Genomic DNA, 17728 nt, shown 5'->3' with positions numbered 1-17728 from the left:
CAGGCCGTTTCTGGTCTTCGTGTTCTCCTCTAATTCTATTATACAGTAATATCCTGCCGTGATACAGTTCCACTACGGGAGGGTAATTTGGTCTCTAAGGGAGAGATCAGTGACAAAGTAAGATATTTCATTTTAAACCAGTTGTATCCCGATGGTCATCTTAACATTTCCCAGAGACCACTGTCTTTATTTTACATTGAGATATGCATCTTGTTCATTGCATGGACAGGAGTTGAGAAGTCCCTTCCCACCATATGGACAGATTCTCCTGTCTGGATTCTCTAGTTGTCCCCTTTCTGTTTTGCTGGTGCAGCAGAGTGACTCACAGCCCAGGACAGCCTGAGAGAAGTGACAGGGTCAGAGCCCCAGGGCCGGAGTGTAGCATTGTGGGGGTGCCCGGCCTGGCACCAGTGAGAGCAGTGAGTCAGGGGGTGGGGTCTGCAGCTCTAGCAGCCCTGCCTGCTTTCCACCCCAGTCAAGGCCACTGTCAATGTCATCTTACCTGAACTCAGTGGCATAGCGGGGACTGACTGAAGGCATCTGTCTCCTGAGCTCGATGTGACAGCTGAGGACCTACACATCACGCATCCGAGGGAACTACCTAGAGGAAAGGCACAAGTGGCAAAAGCCAGTCTCAGTTACAGAGTGGCCCAGTGTTTCTTCAAAGCACACTGTGCACATATTTAACATGCATCCGTGCCACCATGTGTGTGTCGTCGTGCTCAGTGTGAGCACTCCCCAGCAGTATGTGAGGGCTTCAGGGAGCACGCTCACACTTTTCCGTGACTATTTTGTATTTAACTTTTACTCTGGCCGTCGTGGTATACAGAGGACTGAGGTTCTTTTTAAAATAACAAAACTCAAAATACTCGAAGTGGAAGACGAGCCTCCTATGCGTGTGTGCGTGCGTGTGTGTGTGTGTGTGTGTGTGTGTGGTCCTGGGGACTGGGGAATTGATCCCAGGCCTTTATATTGAGCTGCATTCCCAGCCCTTTATTTTATTTTCTGTTTTGAGACAGGGTCTCTCTAAGTCACTGAGTTGCCCGGGCTGGGCTAGAACTTGCCATCCTCCTGTTTCAGCCTCCCAGTGGTACCACACCCAGCTAGGGCCCCTTGTGTTAGTACACAAGTCAGCCAGGAATGCTGCTCTGGAGCCAGGCAGCGTGTCAGTGGGGACTCTGGGCCTGTGGGTCTTCTCCCAGCTGCCTCCACACGGCGCGGTGAAGGCTGAGTCATTCCACACAGCACCGTGTATCCCTGCCTGTCACTCGGCTTACGGGCACTGTGGCCACTGCAGACATGGTTGCTAGGTGCTGTCATCCCCCTGGGCCACTGCTGTGTACAGTATTTGCGCCACAAATCTAAGCAGATTCCACCCCAACAATCTCCGTGCTGAAATCTATTGTCATTAAACAGCTACTTTTTTTTTTATACAGCTACTTTTTAATGCTAATTTTTTTTAAAGGCTGCAGTATTTTTCATATTTCACTTAGTCAATTATAGGTTCTATCCTGATGGCTTAAATCTCGTATCCAGCAAAAAATAGAAATAAGTGAGATACTGACTTGTTGTTTCTTGCTGCAATTTTCCAGGACTCAGAAGGAGTAGAAATCATGTTAGGAGTCTGTGCGAGTGGTCTGTTGATATATCGTGACCGACTGCGAATAAACAGATTTGCCTGGCCCAAGGTTCTGAAAATCTCATACAAAAGGAACAACTTTTACATTAAGATTCGGCCGGGAGAGGTAAGTACACTGCATTTGCATGTGCATTGGGAAGAAAGGTCCCTAACAGGGAACAGAAATTTGAATTCTCTGCTCATAAGTTCTGAGCATTGTGAGACATGGTGAATTATATCTAAATGCCTGGGAGAATTTGTTGTAGGTTTGTCCAATAAACAGTAATAAACAACATGTTCTCTTCTTTATTATGTTGTTCTAGTTTTTTCCCAACTGTATGCATTAATTGAAAGGATTTTTAAAAAACATATTTCAGTATAAAAATCAAGATTCATGAATAATTTTTTTGTATTTTTCAAGCCATGGAGAATAAATTTCTTCCCTTGTGTCCTGTTTTTAATAGCTCCATTCTCTTTTTACTTTTTCCTGCAAATCTGTCTGTTCCCTAAAGTGACTAGCTGAGAGGTATTGTGCTTCAAGGTGCAAGAAGGATTAGAACAAAAGAAGCTGGGAGTGAATTATGTAAATAGTCCACGGCCCAGTATATTTCCATATATTCCTACCTTTTTTTTTTTAGTTTACTTATTTATTTATTTATTTATTTTTTTTGGTACCGGGGATCGATCTCCGGTCCTTGCGCTTGCGCAGCAGGCGGCGAAACCACTGAGCTAAATCCCCGGCCCTATTCCTACATTTTTAATCAGAAACTAATAACAAATCAGAATTGTTAACTAAACACCCTCTATTATCAGCTTAGACATATCTTCCTTAGTTGTTTTCTACATAACCGGTAACCTGCTTTCATTTGTTTAAGAAATACCTAATAAATGCCTCCAATTTCTCATTGGTATGGTAATCTACTGGAGACAGGCAAACTCACAGATTCTCATTTATGACTCTGAACCTTGTCTGGTGTGATACAGGTATCTCCTGTCTTCAAAATCTACCACTCCCGTGGAGTTTCTTGGTGGAAATGCAGTTTCAAAAACCAGATAAATCAAATAACAATGATGACTGCAAATTTAAAGTCATAGTCATCGTTGACAACTGAAATAATCTATAAGCTTTCCATGTAAATTAACTGGAATTATGTTTTTTAAATATTTTAAATATTGTATCTATTCTAAATATCTAATCTCTTCCAAATATTGTATGCCACACTTGTAACGCACACACACATATGAATTCATTGAACATTTATTAAGTGAGCACTTAGTGTCGAGCCATCATGATAAGCATTGGAAATATGACCTTGTTCCTCTTCTTAAGATTTTGGTATGAGAGAAACAGAACCATGATGCCAATGAGATGAGATTCCGCAAACACAGAATGAGGATGGTGTCAGTGGCCACAGAGGAAGACTGGAGAAGAGAGCCAGGATGTGAAATTCAACTTCCTAGTAGTACAGATGGACCCAGATCAGGGCAGAGGGTGTGGGAATAGAACAGAGGGAACAACGTGATAGAGCGGCTTCAGGGAGAACCAGGAGGTCAGGGACTCTGCATGCAGTGAGACCCGGGGCAGAACCGGGGGTGTTCTCACGGGGAGAGCCCTTTCCTGGCACAAGGCCCGGTACCTCAAAAGAGGCAGAGAGGAACCAGGAAATCATTGGAAAGTTGACTGATGGAGATGGTTTTAGGCAAGAGAAAAAAGGAGGTGAATTTCAGAAAAAAAAAAAGATTGCAGTCAGGCGTGGTGGAGCATGGACACCTATACTCCTAGCACTCAGAGACCAAAGCGGAGGACGGAAAGTTTGAGTCCTGTCTGGGCAACTTCACAACTCAAGGAGATCCTCACTCAAAAATTTTTTTTAAATGTTTGATATATTTTACTCAAGGCCTTAGACATTATCCAAAGAGCAAGGGAAGTTCAATAAGAGGTCCTAAGATAAAAATTCTGTGTAATACCGTTATTTAAGAGAGGGGCAGGCAGAAGAGAAACAGAAGGAGATGAAGAAAAGCATCTAGAGGAACAACAGGTTCTCTGCCTCACAGGTTCTTTTGGCTGCTGATTGTTATCGGTAGTGGGTGTTTTCCTGCGCTTTGGGTCGAGCCTTTACTGTTTAGGGTGACTGCCCCCTGGTGGCCGCTTGAATACTGTCTTCAGAAACTGAAAACTAAAACTACATCAGCAGTGATAGTACTAAGACGTTGGCAGAAAAATCAGATAGGATATTTCAACTTGAACAATCAAATACCTGACATTATCATCTGAAAATACACATGCTGCAAAGTATGAAAATATATTCTCCCAGTCGCTGATCTTAAAGAGATGTGAGCCCTTATCATTGTAACCCACAGCGAAACATACAAATGATATCAGCCATATTGGACACTGAGACATCAAATACCTAGGACGGTAAACACATATATCTTGGGCAGATACTAAGAAAATTGTCATTTCTAAGTGTGCTTTAGACTTACAAACATTTTGCTCATTTCTGTGCATTCCAGTTGAGGTCATTATGTCACTGAGAAACCATGAAAATAAGACTTAAAGATCAGATCAGCACAAACTGATTTCTGAAAGGAATCCAATACTTTCTTTTTGGTGTTTAGTTTTCCTAAGATTCATCCTTGTGCATAAAGCATTTGATACATGCCTGACATTTATCTCTACTTACAGCATTTGAAAGAGATAGATGTAAGTTTTTTGAATGGATAAATGTATATAACATGAAGTCTGCATATGACAATTTAGTGAGGAAAGAAAAATTTGTGAGTGGCATTATGATTTTGGAAATAATTCACAGAGCTTCTGTTATTTGTAATTCTAAACTTGACTTTACTCTTCGATCTGTTTCTTAAATTGTAGTTTGAACAATTTGAAAGCACCATTGGGTTTAAGCTGCCAAACCATCGAGCTGCTAAGCGTTTATGGAAAGTGTGTGTGGAGCACCATACGTTTTTCAGGTAGGTAGATACCATTGTTTCCTCATAAGGTAGGATTGGAAGGATTGGAATCACTAATGCTGAAAAGATAGATCGTTGGGGGAAGAATATAGGAACATATTCTTTCTATTCCCTCAAGTTCATGGCACCAGATTGCTTGATAAGAAATCCTAAAAGAACTCCTGATTAAACTTGAAGAATTTCCTTTGTCTTAGCTTCCCTACTATCTTTATTTCTCCTTTTTTTTTTTTTTTCCTGGTACCGGAGATCAAACTCGGGACCTTGTGCTTCTGAGGCAGGTGGCAGAACCACTGACGTAAATCCCCAGCCCTCCTTCCTTTCTTTCTTTATTACCCTCATAGCATTGTCTTCAGGTACATAGTCCCCTCCTTACTATTCCAGTCATTCCTCCGTATCCTGGACTCTTACCCATATATGGTGCTAGGGTGATCGTCTGGGGCCTATATAACAACAAATCATCAGTCTTCTTCCATAATACTTACATAGGTGCTCTTAGGGCTTATAGAACCCTGAACTCTACTTGCATGAATGTTAAAGTTCCCTTAGTCCCAATTCCCAGTTTCATTTACATCCACCCCTCCACAGTATCCCTAATTAGTATATACTTTGCAAATTAATACTTTTTTCTCATAAAATCAGGTTCATTTAACTACAAGTTGCATATCAAACTTTTAGCATCCAAAACACAGTAAAAAGTTAAAAAGCAGCCTGGATATTTGCCATAATCTTCCTGGTGCCTTTCTTTTAATATCTTTAGACTACTACTACCGGAAGCACCTCCAAAGAAATTCCTCACCTTGGGTTCCAAGTTCCGGTACAGCGGCCGGACACAAGCGCAGACGAGGAGAGCCAGTGCGCTGATAGACCGCCCTGCGCCTTACTTCGAACGCTCCTCCAGCAAGCGCTACACCATGTCACGCAGCTTGGATGGAGGTGGGTGTCGCTGGTGGGCTCGGCGCGTTCAGTAGACACAGATCAGCGTGGATGTTGGGAATGGAAAGCAGCTGTGGATCTTGGGTGGGTGGCAGATTTTTAAAGTCCCCAACTCTAAAACAGTGCCCTTGTCAGTCTCCTGCCTGGTGCTGGTAGATCTGTGTAAGAACGACATCAGAGAAGCATGTGGGGACAACGTGCATAGCTTTCAGAACCTTATGCAGGAATTTGGAGAAGACATGCTCAGGCTAAGTATAGTAGTCAGGTCCCTATAAGCAATTCTCACCCACAGATCTTAAATGATTAGCAGGTTTCTCTCAGCCTATTTGTTTCAGAAAGAAAACGGTAAGTTGAATTTATCTCTGTTCCCAAGATGGAGGAGTAAAATGAGGCTGTTACCAAGTCACTTGCTGGCAGGCACTGCAGGGCACTTCCGGGCCAAGGCCTGCTCACAGAAGTGACTTGAGGACCAAGGCCCTGCAGGGCCAGCGTCTTCTCTTCTCATCCAGAGCAGCTAGAGGTTGGCATTTTGCTGAAGATGCATCTTGTTTTTATTGAAGATGCATCCTGTGGAGACAAAGAGAGTCAGGAGTTTCTGGTTTGCATGTGTGATTTCGATAAGCAAAACAAACAAAACTCAGTAGAAGTTACAAGTGCCTGGGGCCGTCTCCCTCGCTCCAGTTTGTAGCTGTTCCTTATAGAGCCTCAGTCCCTGACCGACCCCACCCCAGGCCAGCTGATGGGATGAGTGACCCCGTGAATCCTCTGATTAAAAAGCCTGTATTTTCCAATCAGATACTATATAAACTGCTTATAGAAGGAACCGTAATAGTGTTATCAGTGCTATATTGTGTGTGTTACTCCTGGAATGGGAACAGCACTTGGCTAGCAGTGACAGTACAGAGTGTGGACACTGCATTCTCCAGCTGGGCCACAGTTGGAAAATGCTTTCAGGCCTCTAGGCCTCAGTTCAGTCATCTGTAAAATGGGAGGAAGGCCGCCCTTGACAGAGTAAATAAAGGGTAAATAAGGTATATGTGAAAGCAATCGAAGATTGATAGATGTGATCGTAAATATCCCAGAAGTTACACTGATAATTGTTTTCATAAGCTTCTATTGCTGGCCTAAAAAGTTCATTGCAATTAGCCTTCTGTAGCCATAGGCTCCAAATTTGCTAATTTAACCAATTTCAGACGGAAAGTACTCTTTTTAAAAAATTACACCCATACCGAACATGTACAGTCTTTTCCTTGTCGTTATTACCTAAGCCATAGAGTATGATGGGAATTTACACAGCATTTACGCTGTGTAGTAGGTGTCATAAATAATGTAGAAATGATTTCAAGTAAATGGGAGAGCCAGGTATTGTGGGGCCCGCCTCTTGTCCCAGCACTCTGAGAGGCTGAGGCAGGAGGATTGGGAATTCAAGGCCAGCCTAGGCAGCTTAGCAACTTGGTGAGGCTCTGTCTCAGAATTTTTAAATATATATATATTTAAAAAGAAGAAAGGGAAGAAGGAGGAGGAAGAGGGGGAAGAAAGAGGAGGAGGAAGGAGAAGACTCGGTGCGAAGGCCTTGGGTTCAATCCCATAAATAAAAATAAAGCTTCTGTACATAGGGGAGGGGGATGGGGGGGATGGGATAAAATAAAATAAAATCTATTTTAAAAATCAATAAACGAACAAGCAAATAAGGTACATATGAGTAATCAGCAAATGCTACACCATTTTATGTAAGGGACACGGCGATCTTTGCATTTTGGTACCCACGGAAGTCCTAGAAACAGTGCCTTGTGCACACCAAGGGACTACAGTGGCATTCTGGGTCTTCTAATGTAAGACCGAGGGCCTTACCAAACTCTCCGAGGAGCTGACTAGTGAAGCACACCCAGAAATCCCAGCGGTGCCTTCAGAATGTAAGACCAAGAGCCTTACCAAAAGCTCCAAGGAGCTGACTACAGCGAAGAACACCCGGGAAGGAACACACCGGACAAGTTGGAAAACAGACCTTTATTAGTCTGGCCAGATGGCACTCCCAAAGCAAAATAGCTTAGAAAGGCAGCTGGCTCAGAGTCCGAGGCTGTTCTTATAGGGGGTTGAGGGGGAAGTTAACATATAGAACTAAAGAAAAGGGACAAAGGTTAGTGGTCGACTGTCACGTATTGATGGTCAGCAGACATTTGCAGCTTGTTCTATAGATTGTGGTGTCCAGAACATCAGTTCCGGGCAAACAAGGAGTTGAGTAGTTTACTTTGGGACTTTAGGTCTGTTACAGATTTTTATCTAGTGTCCCAAAACTAACAAACATCTTTATCCATTAACTCACATTTAATCACAATGGGGCTGGAGAAAAGGAACAAAGGTTGTGCAGTCCCACACTAAGATGCCCAGAGTGCCAAATTTAGAGCCAGCTCTTTGAAATAGAATATTCATCAGGACTGTTTCGGGTAGAATTCAGATTCTGAACTGCCACAGTTAAGGGTTTTCTGTCTGTCGTGTCCCATTTGCACGTCTGAACCTCTGTTACCTCCGTTCCGAGTCAGTGTTTGAGGAACTGTGGTAGTCACACCTCGTTGTCCCTGGTGCCGTCCACCCTGTCGCTGGTGTGCACCCCAAGGCACACACTGCCTGTGAAGGATGGTTTCCTCCTGACCTTTTGTGTGTGAATCCCTGCTGAGAAGACAGAAGAGTTGTGAAGTCAGTGCACTGATTCCGTGCCTCTCTTCCTCCTGCCCGGCCTGAGGTTATAGTACGCGCTGCCCCATGCTTCGCTGTGCTGCCAGACCCACGTGCCTGCCGCTGCGCTGCGTGCCTGGTCGCGTGTTGGAACATAGCCTGCTTTTTGCGAAGTGGCGTCTTACAGAAGCAGCCAAACTGGTCCCTTGGGCTTTTCCCTCATTATAAAGAGATATGAATACTGAAAAAAAAAAAGATATGAAAAATCTTAGTGAAGATATTATAGTAAAGTAATTTAACTATTAAAAAGATTTCAGGAAGGAATTTATTTCCAAATCCTTCCTTTTATCTCTCTTTTTAAAATTCCTAAAATATGAATGCAGATCATGTTTGGTCTGCAATTAGCTACTGTGTATTCGTAAAACAGTGTTTATACATTTTAATAATTTTTCTGATATCCAAAACCTAAAATAATGAGTACCAGATTTTAAAATTTAACTGAATTAAGTATGTCTTTTACTAAGACATTTTAGCTGGCATGGAAGGCTGTACCTTATATCTCTGATGTTTGCATGTTGTGCATTTGCATGAATCTCATTTATCAGCATCTGTCTTGTTTTCCCAAAATACTAACCAAGTGAACAAACCTATATGCATCTCATCATGGCAGTCCATTTAAAACGCAGTAGATATTAAAACATTTCTTGTATTTCGGTTAAATGGAATTGCCATCTGAGCACTGGCAGCCTCTACCAGTGTGGTTCATTTTCATTATTAGCCTTAGGGCTTCCACGTTGTAGGAGCGGTTGACTTTTTAACATTCCAAAAAATAATAACGAAACTACCTGTAATTCAGTGCTCCTCTGTCAGTGGCACTTCCAAAGATCTGTTCAAAGGCAAGTGTGTCGGAGCAACTGTCTACTGCAAGTGCTGCGTGTCCGGCACTGGCCAGGAAGCGGTGCTGGTGCTCAGCTGGCTCCTCCGAGGGCTCAGCCCAGGGTCTGCCCTGCTACAGCCTCACGCACACACTCGCCACAGAGCCTGGGAATGGCCAGCATTGTCCTGGGCTTCAAGACCCACCCGAGCATTTAAGTAGTTTCAAAACAGTTGTAGATGAAATGGAAAGAAGCCCATGGTGGGGCTTGGATGGAGATACCTGCTGATTGATGGGTCTTTTTGAGAGCAATCCTTTATTTTGCAAAGGAATTTCTTTTAACCCAGTGATGGGACACTGATGTTGCTCATCTGTCTTCTGACTTAACTATTTCAGATTGTATTTCTCCGGTTGTATTTGCTTTTAGCATCAGTGAATGAAAACCATGAAATGTACATGAAGGATTCTGTGTCTGCTGCAGAGGTTGGTACTGGCCAGTACGCCACGACAAAGGGCATCTCTCAGACCAACCTGATCACCACTGTGACTCCGGAGAAAAAGGCGGAGGAGGAGCGTGACGAGGAGGAGGACAGAGGGAGGAAGGCCGAGGAGGCCACGCCTGTGTCTGCGATCCGGCACGAGGGAAAGGTACAGCTCCCAGGCTGCCACCCAGCAGCCCCCTCCCGCTGGTCAGACTGGCGGCACGGTAACTCTGAGGCTGGGACCAGGACCCTGCTGAGATGCAGGGAGATCCTGCCTCAGCACCAGTACATCCACGTGGCAATTTTTCAATTGCTATTGCTGCTTCAGCATTCTCACCCCGAAAGTTACTTTCTTAACTGTTGAAAACTTTTTATCTTTATAAGGGATGTGCTATCTAAGACTTTCAACAGCCGTCCTGTGTGTGTCTCTTTAAAATACTTTGGGTGGTGTAATCCGTGCCTTTGCTTGGGTTTGCAGTGCAGAACTTTGCCAAAGCTATTTTCTTTGTTTCTGGCCCCAGTCTCCTACCCGAGTGTAATATATTTTTCTGGACATATGGTGATCACACACCATTCTTCTAATATGAGTACACTGAGTGCCCATGGCCCGGGTATTTGTGGTCACCCTTCCTTAGTTTTCTAATCTAACCAGCAGAGGAGTGAGTGGCCGTGTTTTGAAAGGGGTTGTTCAGGCACAAGGTCGCAACGGAAGACAAAAAGTAGCTTTGGTAGAAATTTCTCCAGGTGTTTTCTTCATTTCATTTTGTGACACTGTTTCCCACAAAACTAAATTTCTTCTTAAAATTATTTTGAAACATCAGCTTTATTTCTGATAAACCAGCTTTTTAGAAAAACAGTTTAAAAGTTGACATATTTAGGAGGTTTATACATGATAATAATTGGAAACCAGAGTGATCCAGAGCCCGCAGGGTACTGAGAGACAGGAAACACAGCAACAATGCTCATGTAAACTACGGGTTACTCCGAAATGATCGACAGTTGGGCTCTTGAAATACATATGTATGTGATAGAGAATCACCACTCAGGATTCCATAGGAAAATATTTATTCCCCTAAGAATTTAACATTGACATCTCAACAGGATAGTTAAGAAATAATTTTTGTAGTTGTATTACACTATTCCAAATGACTCAATTCATTATCTTTTTAATTTTGCTTTTTTTTTAAAAGATCCTTTACCTGCCAAACACAAGAATAAAGCACAGGGTATGACATGGTGGCAGGGTTATGTGGGTCACTTGCTGTTAAAATGTGCTTTGTTCTAAATTTCACAGCTCCACTCTTCCTGTCAGTTCAGTCCAGAGCAGGTTTTAACTGGGCCGTGAAAAGATGACAATGCACCTGAAATGCAAATGTTTCTTATGCTTAATTATTACAGAATTTTGTGGCATTGCCCATACCAACAGATGATTCTCATGGGTGTGTAAATATAATTACGTGACACGCAAAAGTAAGTGATTTTTTTAGTTCACTCCCAAAATAGGTCCAGGCAGTCTCTATTTGATTTTGAAAGACTGCTGTGTCGCCTTGACATGTAACACTCGCACACCCTCGCTTTGTGTCCTTTATGCCATGAGAAAAGAAAAAGACAGAGAGCACGGCCACTCTCGGCATCTGAGTTTGAGAAGCCAGTACTTTGAAGGCTGTAGGCAGGATCTAGTGCTTAATAGGTGCCCGCTATCTTTATTAGCCCCAGCGCCAAGCTGTCTTAAAAATCACTTTAATAAATAGCATAGAAGTTTCAACTTCAGTTCTATTCTTTTCCATCTTCAAAAAGTAACAAGAGGATACTTGCCCTTTTTTTACCAAAATTAAAATGTATTACTGAAAATAGTTGTAAAGAGAGTAGCCCCAGCCTTCCCAGGGAGGAGACCTCTTCCCGCTGATGACGCCCCAATTCCGGGCAGCCGAGGACAGTGGTCCTCACAGGGTGGCTCGTTACAGGCCCAGAGACCTGGGCAGGTTCTCTGTAAGATGCAAAGATGAGTGTATGGGACGGAGACGCTTCCAGTGCTAATACAGCCAAGACCTACTCTTATTTGTGCATTTCCTTTCCCTCATGCCTCAGATGTAATTTTATTTGTGCATTTTCTTTCCCTCTGTTGCTGTATTTACCACAGCTCTCCAAGTCAGGATTGGATAACCATCTCCAAGCAGCTTGGGCAGTTTGCATGCTGTCAGGTCACTAGGTAACACATACACACACAGAGGCACCCAGTCAAACACGGGCACAGGCAGCAGCCGAAGTCTAATTGTCCTGAGGTTGTGTGCACCCTGGCCTTGAACGCGCCAGGCCTTGGCAGCTCTGTGCTCTGCCCAGGTCCTGCTTGTTTTCTTACCCTTGGGGCCAGCAGCCCTTCACCACTGCTCCGAAAGTGGAGACCAGCAGGGCCCCGAGAACAGAGCTAGATTCAACCAGAGTTCACTGGGGCGCTGCTGTACACGGGCCATGCTGTCAGCGTGCCCTTCATCTGCTAAGAGAGATCGAGGGCTGGAAAACTGTCTCTTCCTATTATTTGTCTAGTACAAATAGTGGAAACTAAACACATGGAACCAAGCAAAAAGGACAAGAAAACACAGCCCTTTTGCTAGTTAGCTGGGTGAAACCACTTATTTTGGTTGATGGCCCTCTTACAACTTAGATAAAGGACCCAAAAGAGAAGTTTGAAAAGAAGCTCCAGTTCTCTGTGGGGAGTCAGAGCTCCTGAAGTGCTAGGTGCTGCATCTCTCAGTTGTGCCTGTGTTTCAGATAGGAGAGGGGCCAGAAACGTGCTGATTTGAAAACCCACCTTTTATGGATATGACTACAAAGGAAAAGAACAATGCTAGAATTTTGTTTTAAAAAATTAATCAATATTTGAATTGTATTTCATTTTCATTTTTAATCTAGCTGAAGTATTATAACAGATCTGTTACCTAGAGATCAGGAAAGGTTATTGAAAGTCTTGATTTTGATATATTAGTTTCATTTGCTCTCAAAACCCTAAAGCTTTCTAGTGTTGTGGGTCTCAAATGAAAATTTTTGATCGTGGGAAGCATGTAGACATTGGGATTGCCCGTGAATCCCTTCTGTCCTGACTTTAAAAGTCTTGCCCTGTGTGAGACGCTCCCATCCAGGGAAGACTGTGGCCCCCCTCGGGACCTGGCATGCAGCTCAACTCCTTTAAAATTCACGAGCCACCCTAGTGCTGAACTTCTTGTTTTATAATTTTATATCGGTACCCATAAGAAAATTAACTAATCGCAGTTTTCTTTTTGTCCTTTTGCACCTCTGTTTGCTGCTTCCTGTCTCTGTCTCTCTCACTTCAGTCACCCAGGCTTGGCACTGATTCATGTCCCTTGTCACCTCCATCCGCCCCTCCCGACCCCGCATCCCCCCCAGAGCTCCGTAGGAGGTGTAAGGAGAATGAACACAAAGCACCGGGCTTCGAGGTGCCCCGAGCGGAGCCCGCGCCGGAAGAGCCCACGGTGGAGGCGTGCCCCGGGGACCGAGACGCGGCCTTCCGCTGCAGGCGGCCCGCCAGCAAGGGCGCCACCCTGTTCTCCTTCTCCTTGCAGCTCCCCGAGTGCTTCCCATCGCTGCTCGATGACGACGGGTACCTCTCTTTCCCCAGCCTGTCCGAGACCAGCCTCCTGCCTCAGAGCCTGCAGCATTACCTCCCGATCCGCTCGCCCTCCCTCGTGCCCTGCTTCCTCTTCATCTTCTTCTTCCTGCTCTCCGCCTCCTTCTCAGTGCCATCCGCCCTCACGCTCTCCTTCCCTCTGGCTCTGAGCCTCTGCTACCTGGAGCCCAAGGCGGCCTCCTTGAGCGCCTCCCTAGACAGTGACCCGAGTGACAGTTCAGAGGAAGAGGTGTGTACCTCGGCCTGGGACACCCCGAGTGTTCCGTGCTGCAGTCCGAGCAGTGATACCCGGCTGCTGCCGTAGTCGTCCTATTCCAGAGCCTCATCTGCTGTCCGTGCCCACATGCCGAGGTCGGGTGTGCGGGGAGTCTGACCCGGGCCGGGGTTAGGCACAACACCATGTGGACGTCCCATGGAGGCCGACCCATCCTGCACCCCACTGAGTTCCCCAAAGTCAATTTCAAGTGACCTAACCGTCAGCTCTGGGGAAGGTCAGGGTGAGGCTGGGTTCTGCTCAGCTGTCACCTAACACAGTGAGTCAGCTCCAAGGCCTATGCAGAGCTTCCGACAAGGGTGGGCACAGGACCAAGAGGAGCTGTAGGGAGCGCAGCGTGCCCACAGCTCCTCTCAGCTCTCTGCTTCCCCTGCACGCCATGGCCTGTGACCAGCGCTGCAGCTGCCCTTTCTGGACTGGAGCAGAGTATGGGGAAAGCCAGGAGGCTGCCCGGGAGGTGCCGCCCGCCACGTTCTGTCCCCCTCTGCACCTTCCCCAGGCCCCCAGCTCTCTTGCTCCCATGGAACAAGGGCTTCGGAGGCAGGGGACCAGCCAGATACGCTAGCATTTAAAATATCCCAAAGTCAAAGCAATGCTAAAAAAAGAAAGTCTACTCACTCCCCTGCTCAGCTCGAAAGTCGTAATTTGAGCTGCACTTGTGACTGTAGAACTGCGAAGGTGTTTAGGTGCCTACAGCTAGTGGTACTGTGACCATTTCTATGCAGCAAAAGAGGGAAAGGGTGACAGTCCCATATACGTTCTCAATGAAAGTCTAGGCCAGTGATGGCGAACCTTGTAGAGACGAGTGGCCAGACTGCAACCCAAAACCCACCTGCTTATCACAGAGTGCCGGCACTGCCCCCACGTGCGCTGTTACCCAGTGCTCAGCTGCTGGGGCAACTTAGCTTGCGTGCCACTGCGACACCCGTGCCATAGGTTCGCCACCACTGCTCTAGGCTTTTCCGCTGTACTGCAGTGCTGTTTAAGAACCTTTTCAGAGTTCCAGGATTGTATGTGACTGTTAACTCCAACAGATTCACACCTGCACATAAAGATGCTTTTCACACCTAGACAGTATTTTCCCAACTATTTTCAATCTTAGACCTGAGTGCCAGTGTTTCTCTCAATTGCAGGGTTACCAAAGAGTGCAGGACTGGCACATGCTACAGCTAAGCACCAGGGTCCTCCACACGGGCTGCTTAGAATACCTAGCAGACTTCCAGCCTGCAGCTACATTTTTCCTGTAGGAGTGGAGTTAGCCCTCAAGCTAACATAAAGCCAGACGTAAGAGGGCTTTTCTAAATTCTGAACAACTGTTTGAACTTTCCTGCAGCCCGCCACACAGATCTTGTGCCTAATCCAGGGTGCACATCTCCTTGCCCCGTGCATGAGTTAATGTTACACTTGGGCATGTCTGCATCACATCAGCAAAACAAATCACAGCAGTTCCTGGTTGAAGGCTGGTGGAGGCGGATGGGAGTTCTGGTCCCGACTGTCCCTGTCTCCGTGCACGGGACACCAGGCCCCGATGCTGACTGCTGTGGCCTCATTCAGTTATCCCAGCTCTCTGACAGCACACTCTGTACCCGGCCGTCTGCTCAGTGCTGGCTCCTTACCCCAGGGGTTAAGAGCTGCTCATTCTAATTCAGCCTCGGCTAAAGAACTTGTATTTAGGTCATGCTGTGTTTTTTTTTAAATTGCCATCAGCTTACATGGCTGGGTTTATTCTCTAGGCCTCCAGCATTTTGGCAGCTAAACTGGGCGACTTTTTAATAGACAGTTTGTCTCTGTCACTCTTATTTTGCAAAATCATTAATGATGGTAATTCTCTTCATATTTTTTTACATGTTCTAATGGCTTAATCAACCCCCTGGCCTTTCTTAAGAGTGAAACCCTGGTATAGAAAGATTTAGTCACTTTAGACAGTAAAGTGGCTGGCCAATCTTTTTGTTTTCTTTTATGCTTTCAGAATAGCCAAATAAGAAGGGACAGAACATGAAATCATCTATAAGGAAACATAAAATAAAGTTAGTTCACCATAACACAGAATGTGGATTTCTGTAATTTTTTGATAATACAAGAAAAAGGAGATGATTTCAATCTGGAAGAAAAAAAATAACTGACTTAAAACATTTTCAGCTATATAAACATAGTATTATGTGATAGCTCGTGACATGCTGTTGCTTTGCGGTTTGAATAGTCATAGTACGTTATATAAATAACAGTTGCTATAAAAGCTGCTTTATTCAGTGTTTGTTGCTTCACTTACTGACTATTCACCAGGCATTGCACTTGCTGACTGACTGGATGCTAAGCAGGAAATTCAGGCAGCCTAGAGATGATGATTTTTTTTTTTTTTTTGGTACCAGGGATCGAACTTGGGTCCTTGCGCTTGCACAGCAGGCAGCGAAACCACTGAGCTAAATTCCCAGCCCGAGATGATGATTTTTTGAGATAGGGTCTTTGTTCGTTGCCCAGGCTGGCCTTGAACTCATGATCCCCCTGCCTCAGCCTCCCCAGTAGCTTGGATTTCAGGTTCATGGCACCACATGGCAGCTTTAGAGGGAGTTTGGATGTGGCCGAAGATGTTTGTGTATTATTAGGAAAATTACTACACGTGATTATGTGAAAATATGTCAATATGAATGGATTATGATTATTATAAGCAATTTTTGGCTTTGTATATGTCAGGCTTTCTATAAAATATTTAGTATCCATTTCCCAGAATAGTTAAAGCTGTTACAATCCCCACCTTTCAAAAAGGAAACTAAGACTATAATACAAAATATACCCAATGCATCACAGGTTTGAGTAGCAAGCACGTGTCAGTCTGACCTCAGGCCCTTGCCTCTTATCTACAGCTGAGCTCTATGCTAAGATACTGGACAGCTACTGAAGCAAATTTTAAAACCCTAAGGAAGATAATCTACGTAGGAGGAGCACTAACCCTCAGGAACCTTAGGTGTCTTTGGTAGAACCGCTCAGAACCCTAAGTAGGATCGAGAGTCTTGCGGAAAGCCAGGGCCCTGAGTTCCCCTCTACCCGTGAGCAGCAGCGGCCTCTCCCCCGACTCGGGCGGTGCCAGGCAGTGAAGCTGTGGCACAGCAGTGGTTGCCACATGGGAAAATTGATCGCCACTCCCTGCCCCAGTTGACCACTGAGGTGGTCAGGCCGCAGACCCACCCAGGCCGCATTGCCTTAGGAATCCGCTGAAAATCACCTGCTGCTGCAGCTGGGTCTCTGGGTGACCAGAATGCCGACCTCCCCTGGAATGCCCATTCCAAGCCCGATTCCGACTCCTCCTTTAGGAATCCGAAATAAAAGCTTGCAGTCAGTCCAAGAAGTCCTGAGTGAGACACATGATTTATTCTGGACAGGGACACATGATTTTAACAGCCAAATAAACGGCTGTACAGCCTTCAGTTCTGGTTTTTGTTTTCAAAATATTAAATCACAGAGTTGAGTGTGGTGGCACATGCCTGTAATCCTACCACTGTGGGAGGATGGAGCAGGAAGATGCACGTTTGAGCCCAACGCAGGCAATTTAGTGACTTAGTGAGATCCTGTCTCAAACTTTTAAAAAATTAAAAAGGGCTTGGGGCAAAGCTTAGTGCTAAGACCATGGGTTCAATCCCTAGTACTAAAAAAAAGCAGAGATATATATCACAAATTATATATATTATATATACTAATACTAATAGTTAGTTGATATTTGTAGAGAGAAAGTCAGCTAATATTTAAGGCATTTATATTTGAATGTCAGTGTGTGTAGTTTTACTCAAGGAAATAGGTTTTTTTATTATGAACCCCTTTGAAACAGATTTTTTTTAAATCATGAAATTGCTATTCCAATTCTCCCCTGAAAATCTAGGCTCTGTCAAATGCTGTGCTTTGTTTTATTTGTTTCTAAGTAGATGTGTTTTTCTCTCTCTCTCTGTCTCTTTCCTTTATTATCATTATTATTTGCACCATTTGGTATTTTTGCAACACAGTGTTTGAATACACGCTTTGATAAACCTCCTCGTATTGGAAAGTGGGGCAAAATAAACAGCCTTCAGTCTTCAGAGCCTCCTGTTGCCCCGCTACAGGAAAACTGAGCTGGCGCTTTGCACATGTAAAGCCTGCCTGTGAGTCACTGACAGCAGTGCAGACGGCCCGCTGGTCCTAAGTGGATGCAAATTACCCCATGGTATAAATGAGGGGCTGAGAGTCCAGTGACCGTTAGAGTAGCTTTTCGTGGAAATTTACATTTTCTTTG

General features: G+C 44.8%; 1 protein-coding gene across 48 annotated transcripts in view; it reads left to right on the top strand.

Moving 5' to 3' along the window:
* The window catches only part of Epb41l3 (erythrocyte membrane protein band 4.1 like 3), a 211384-nt gene that overhangs the window by 175737 nt on the left and 17919 nt on the right, over positions 1 to 17728 (top strand). For 17 of the 48 annotated variants that reach the window (XM_087194623.1, XM_087194603.1, XM_087194629.1 and 14 more), the window contains 5 exons: positions 1593 to 1745; positions 4494 to 4591; positions 5349 to 5524; positions 9499 to 9719; positions 12883 to 13425. In XM_087194623.1, coding sequence (XP_087050749.1) covers positions 1593 to 1745; positions 4494 to 4591; positions 5349 to 5524; positions 9499 to 9719; positions 12883 to 13425 — 1191 coding nt within the window. The remainder of the gene's footprint in view (positions 1 to 1592; positions 1746 to 4493; positions 4592 to 5348; positions 5525 to 9498; positions 9720 to 12882; positions 13426 to 17728) is intronic. The other 31 variants (XM_087194736.1, XM_087194739.1, XM_087194727.1 and 28 more) reach the window with 3 other exon arrangements.

Source organism: Heterocephalus glaber, unplaced genomic scaffold, assembly GCF_053883595.1.
Source record: "Heterocephalus glaber isolate CG9 unplaced genomic scaffold, H.glaber_assembly_v1.0 deba00000331, whole genome shotgun sequence".
Taxonomy (NCBI): Eukaryota; Metazoa; Chordata; class Mammalia; order Rodentia; family Bathyergidae; genus Heterocephalus; species Heterocephalus glaber.
This window is presented reverse-complemented; position numbering and strand designations above follow the sequence as displayed.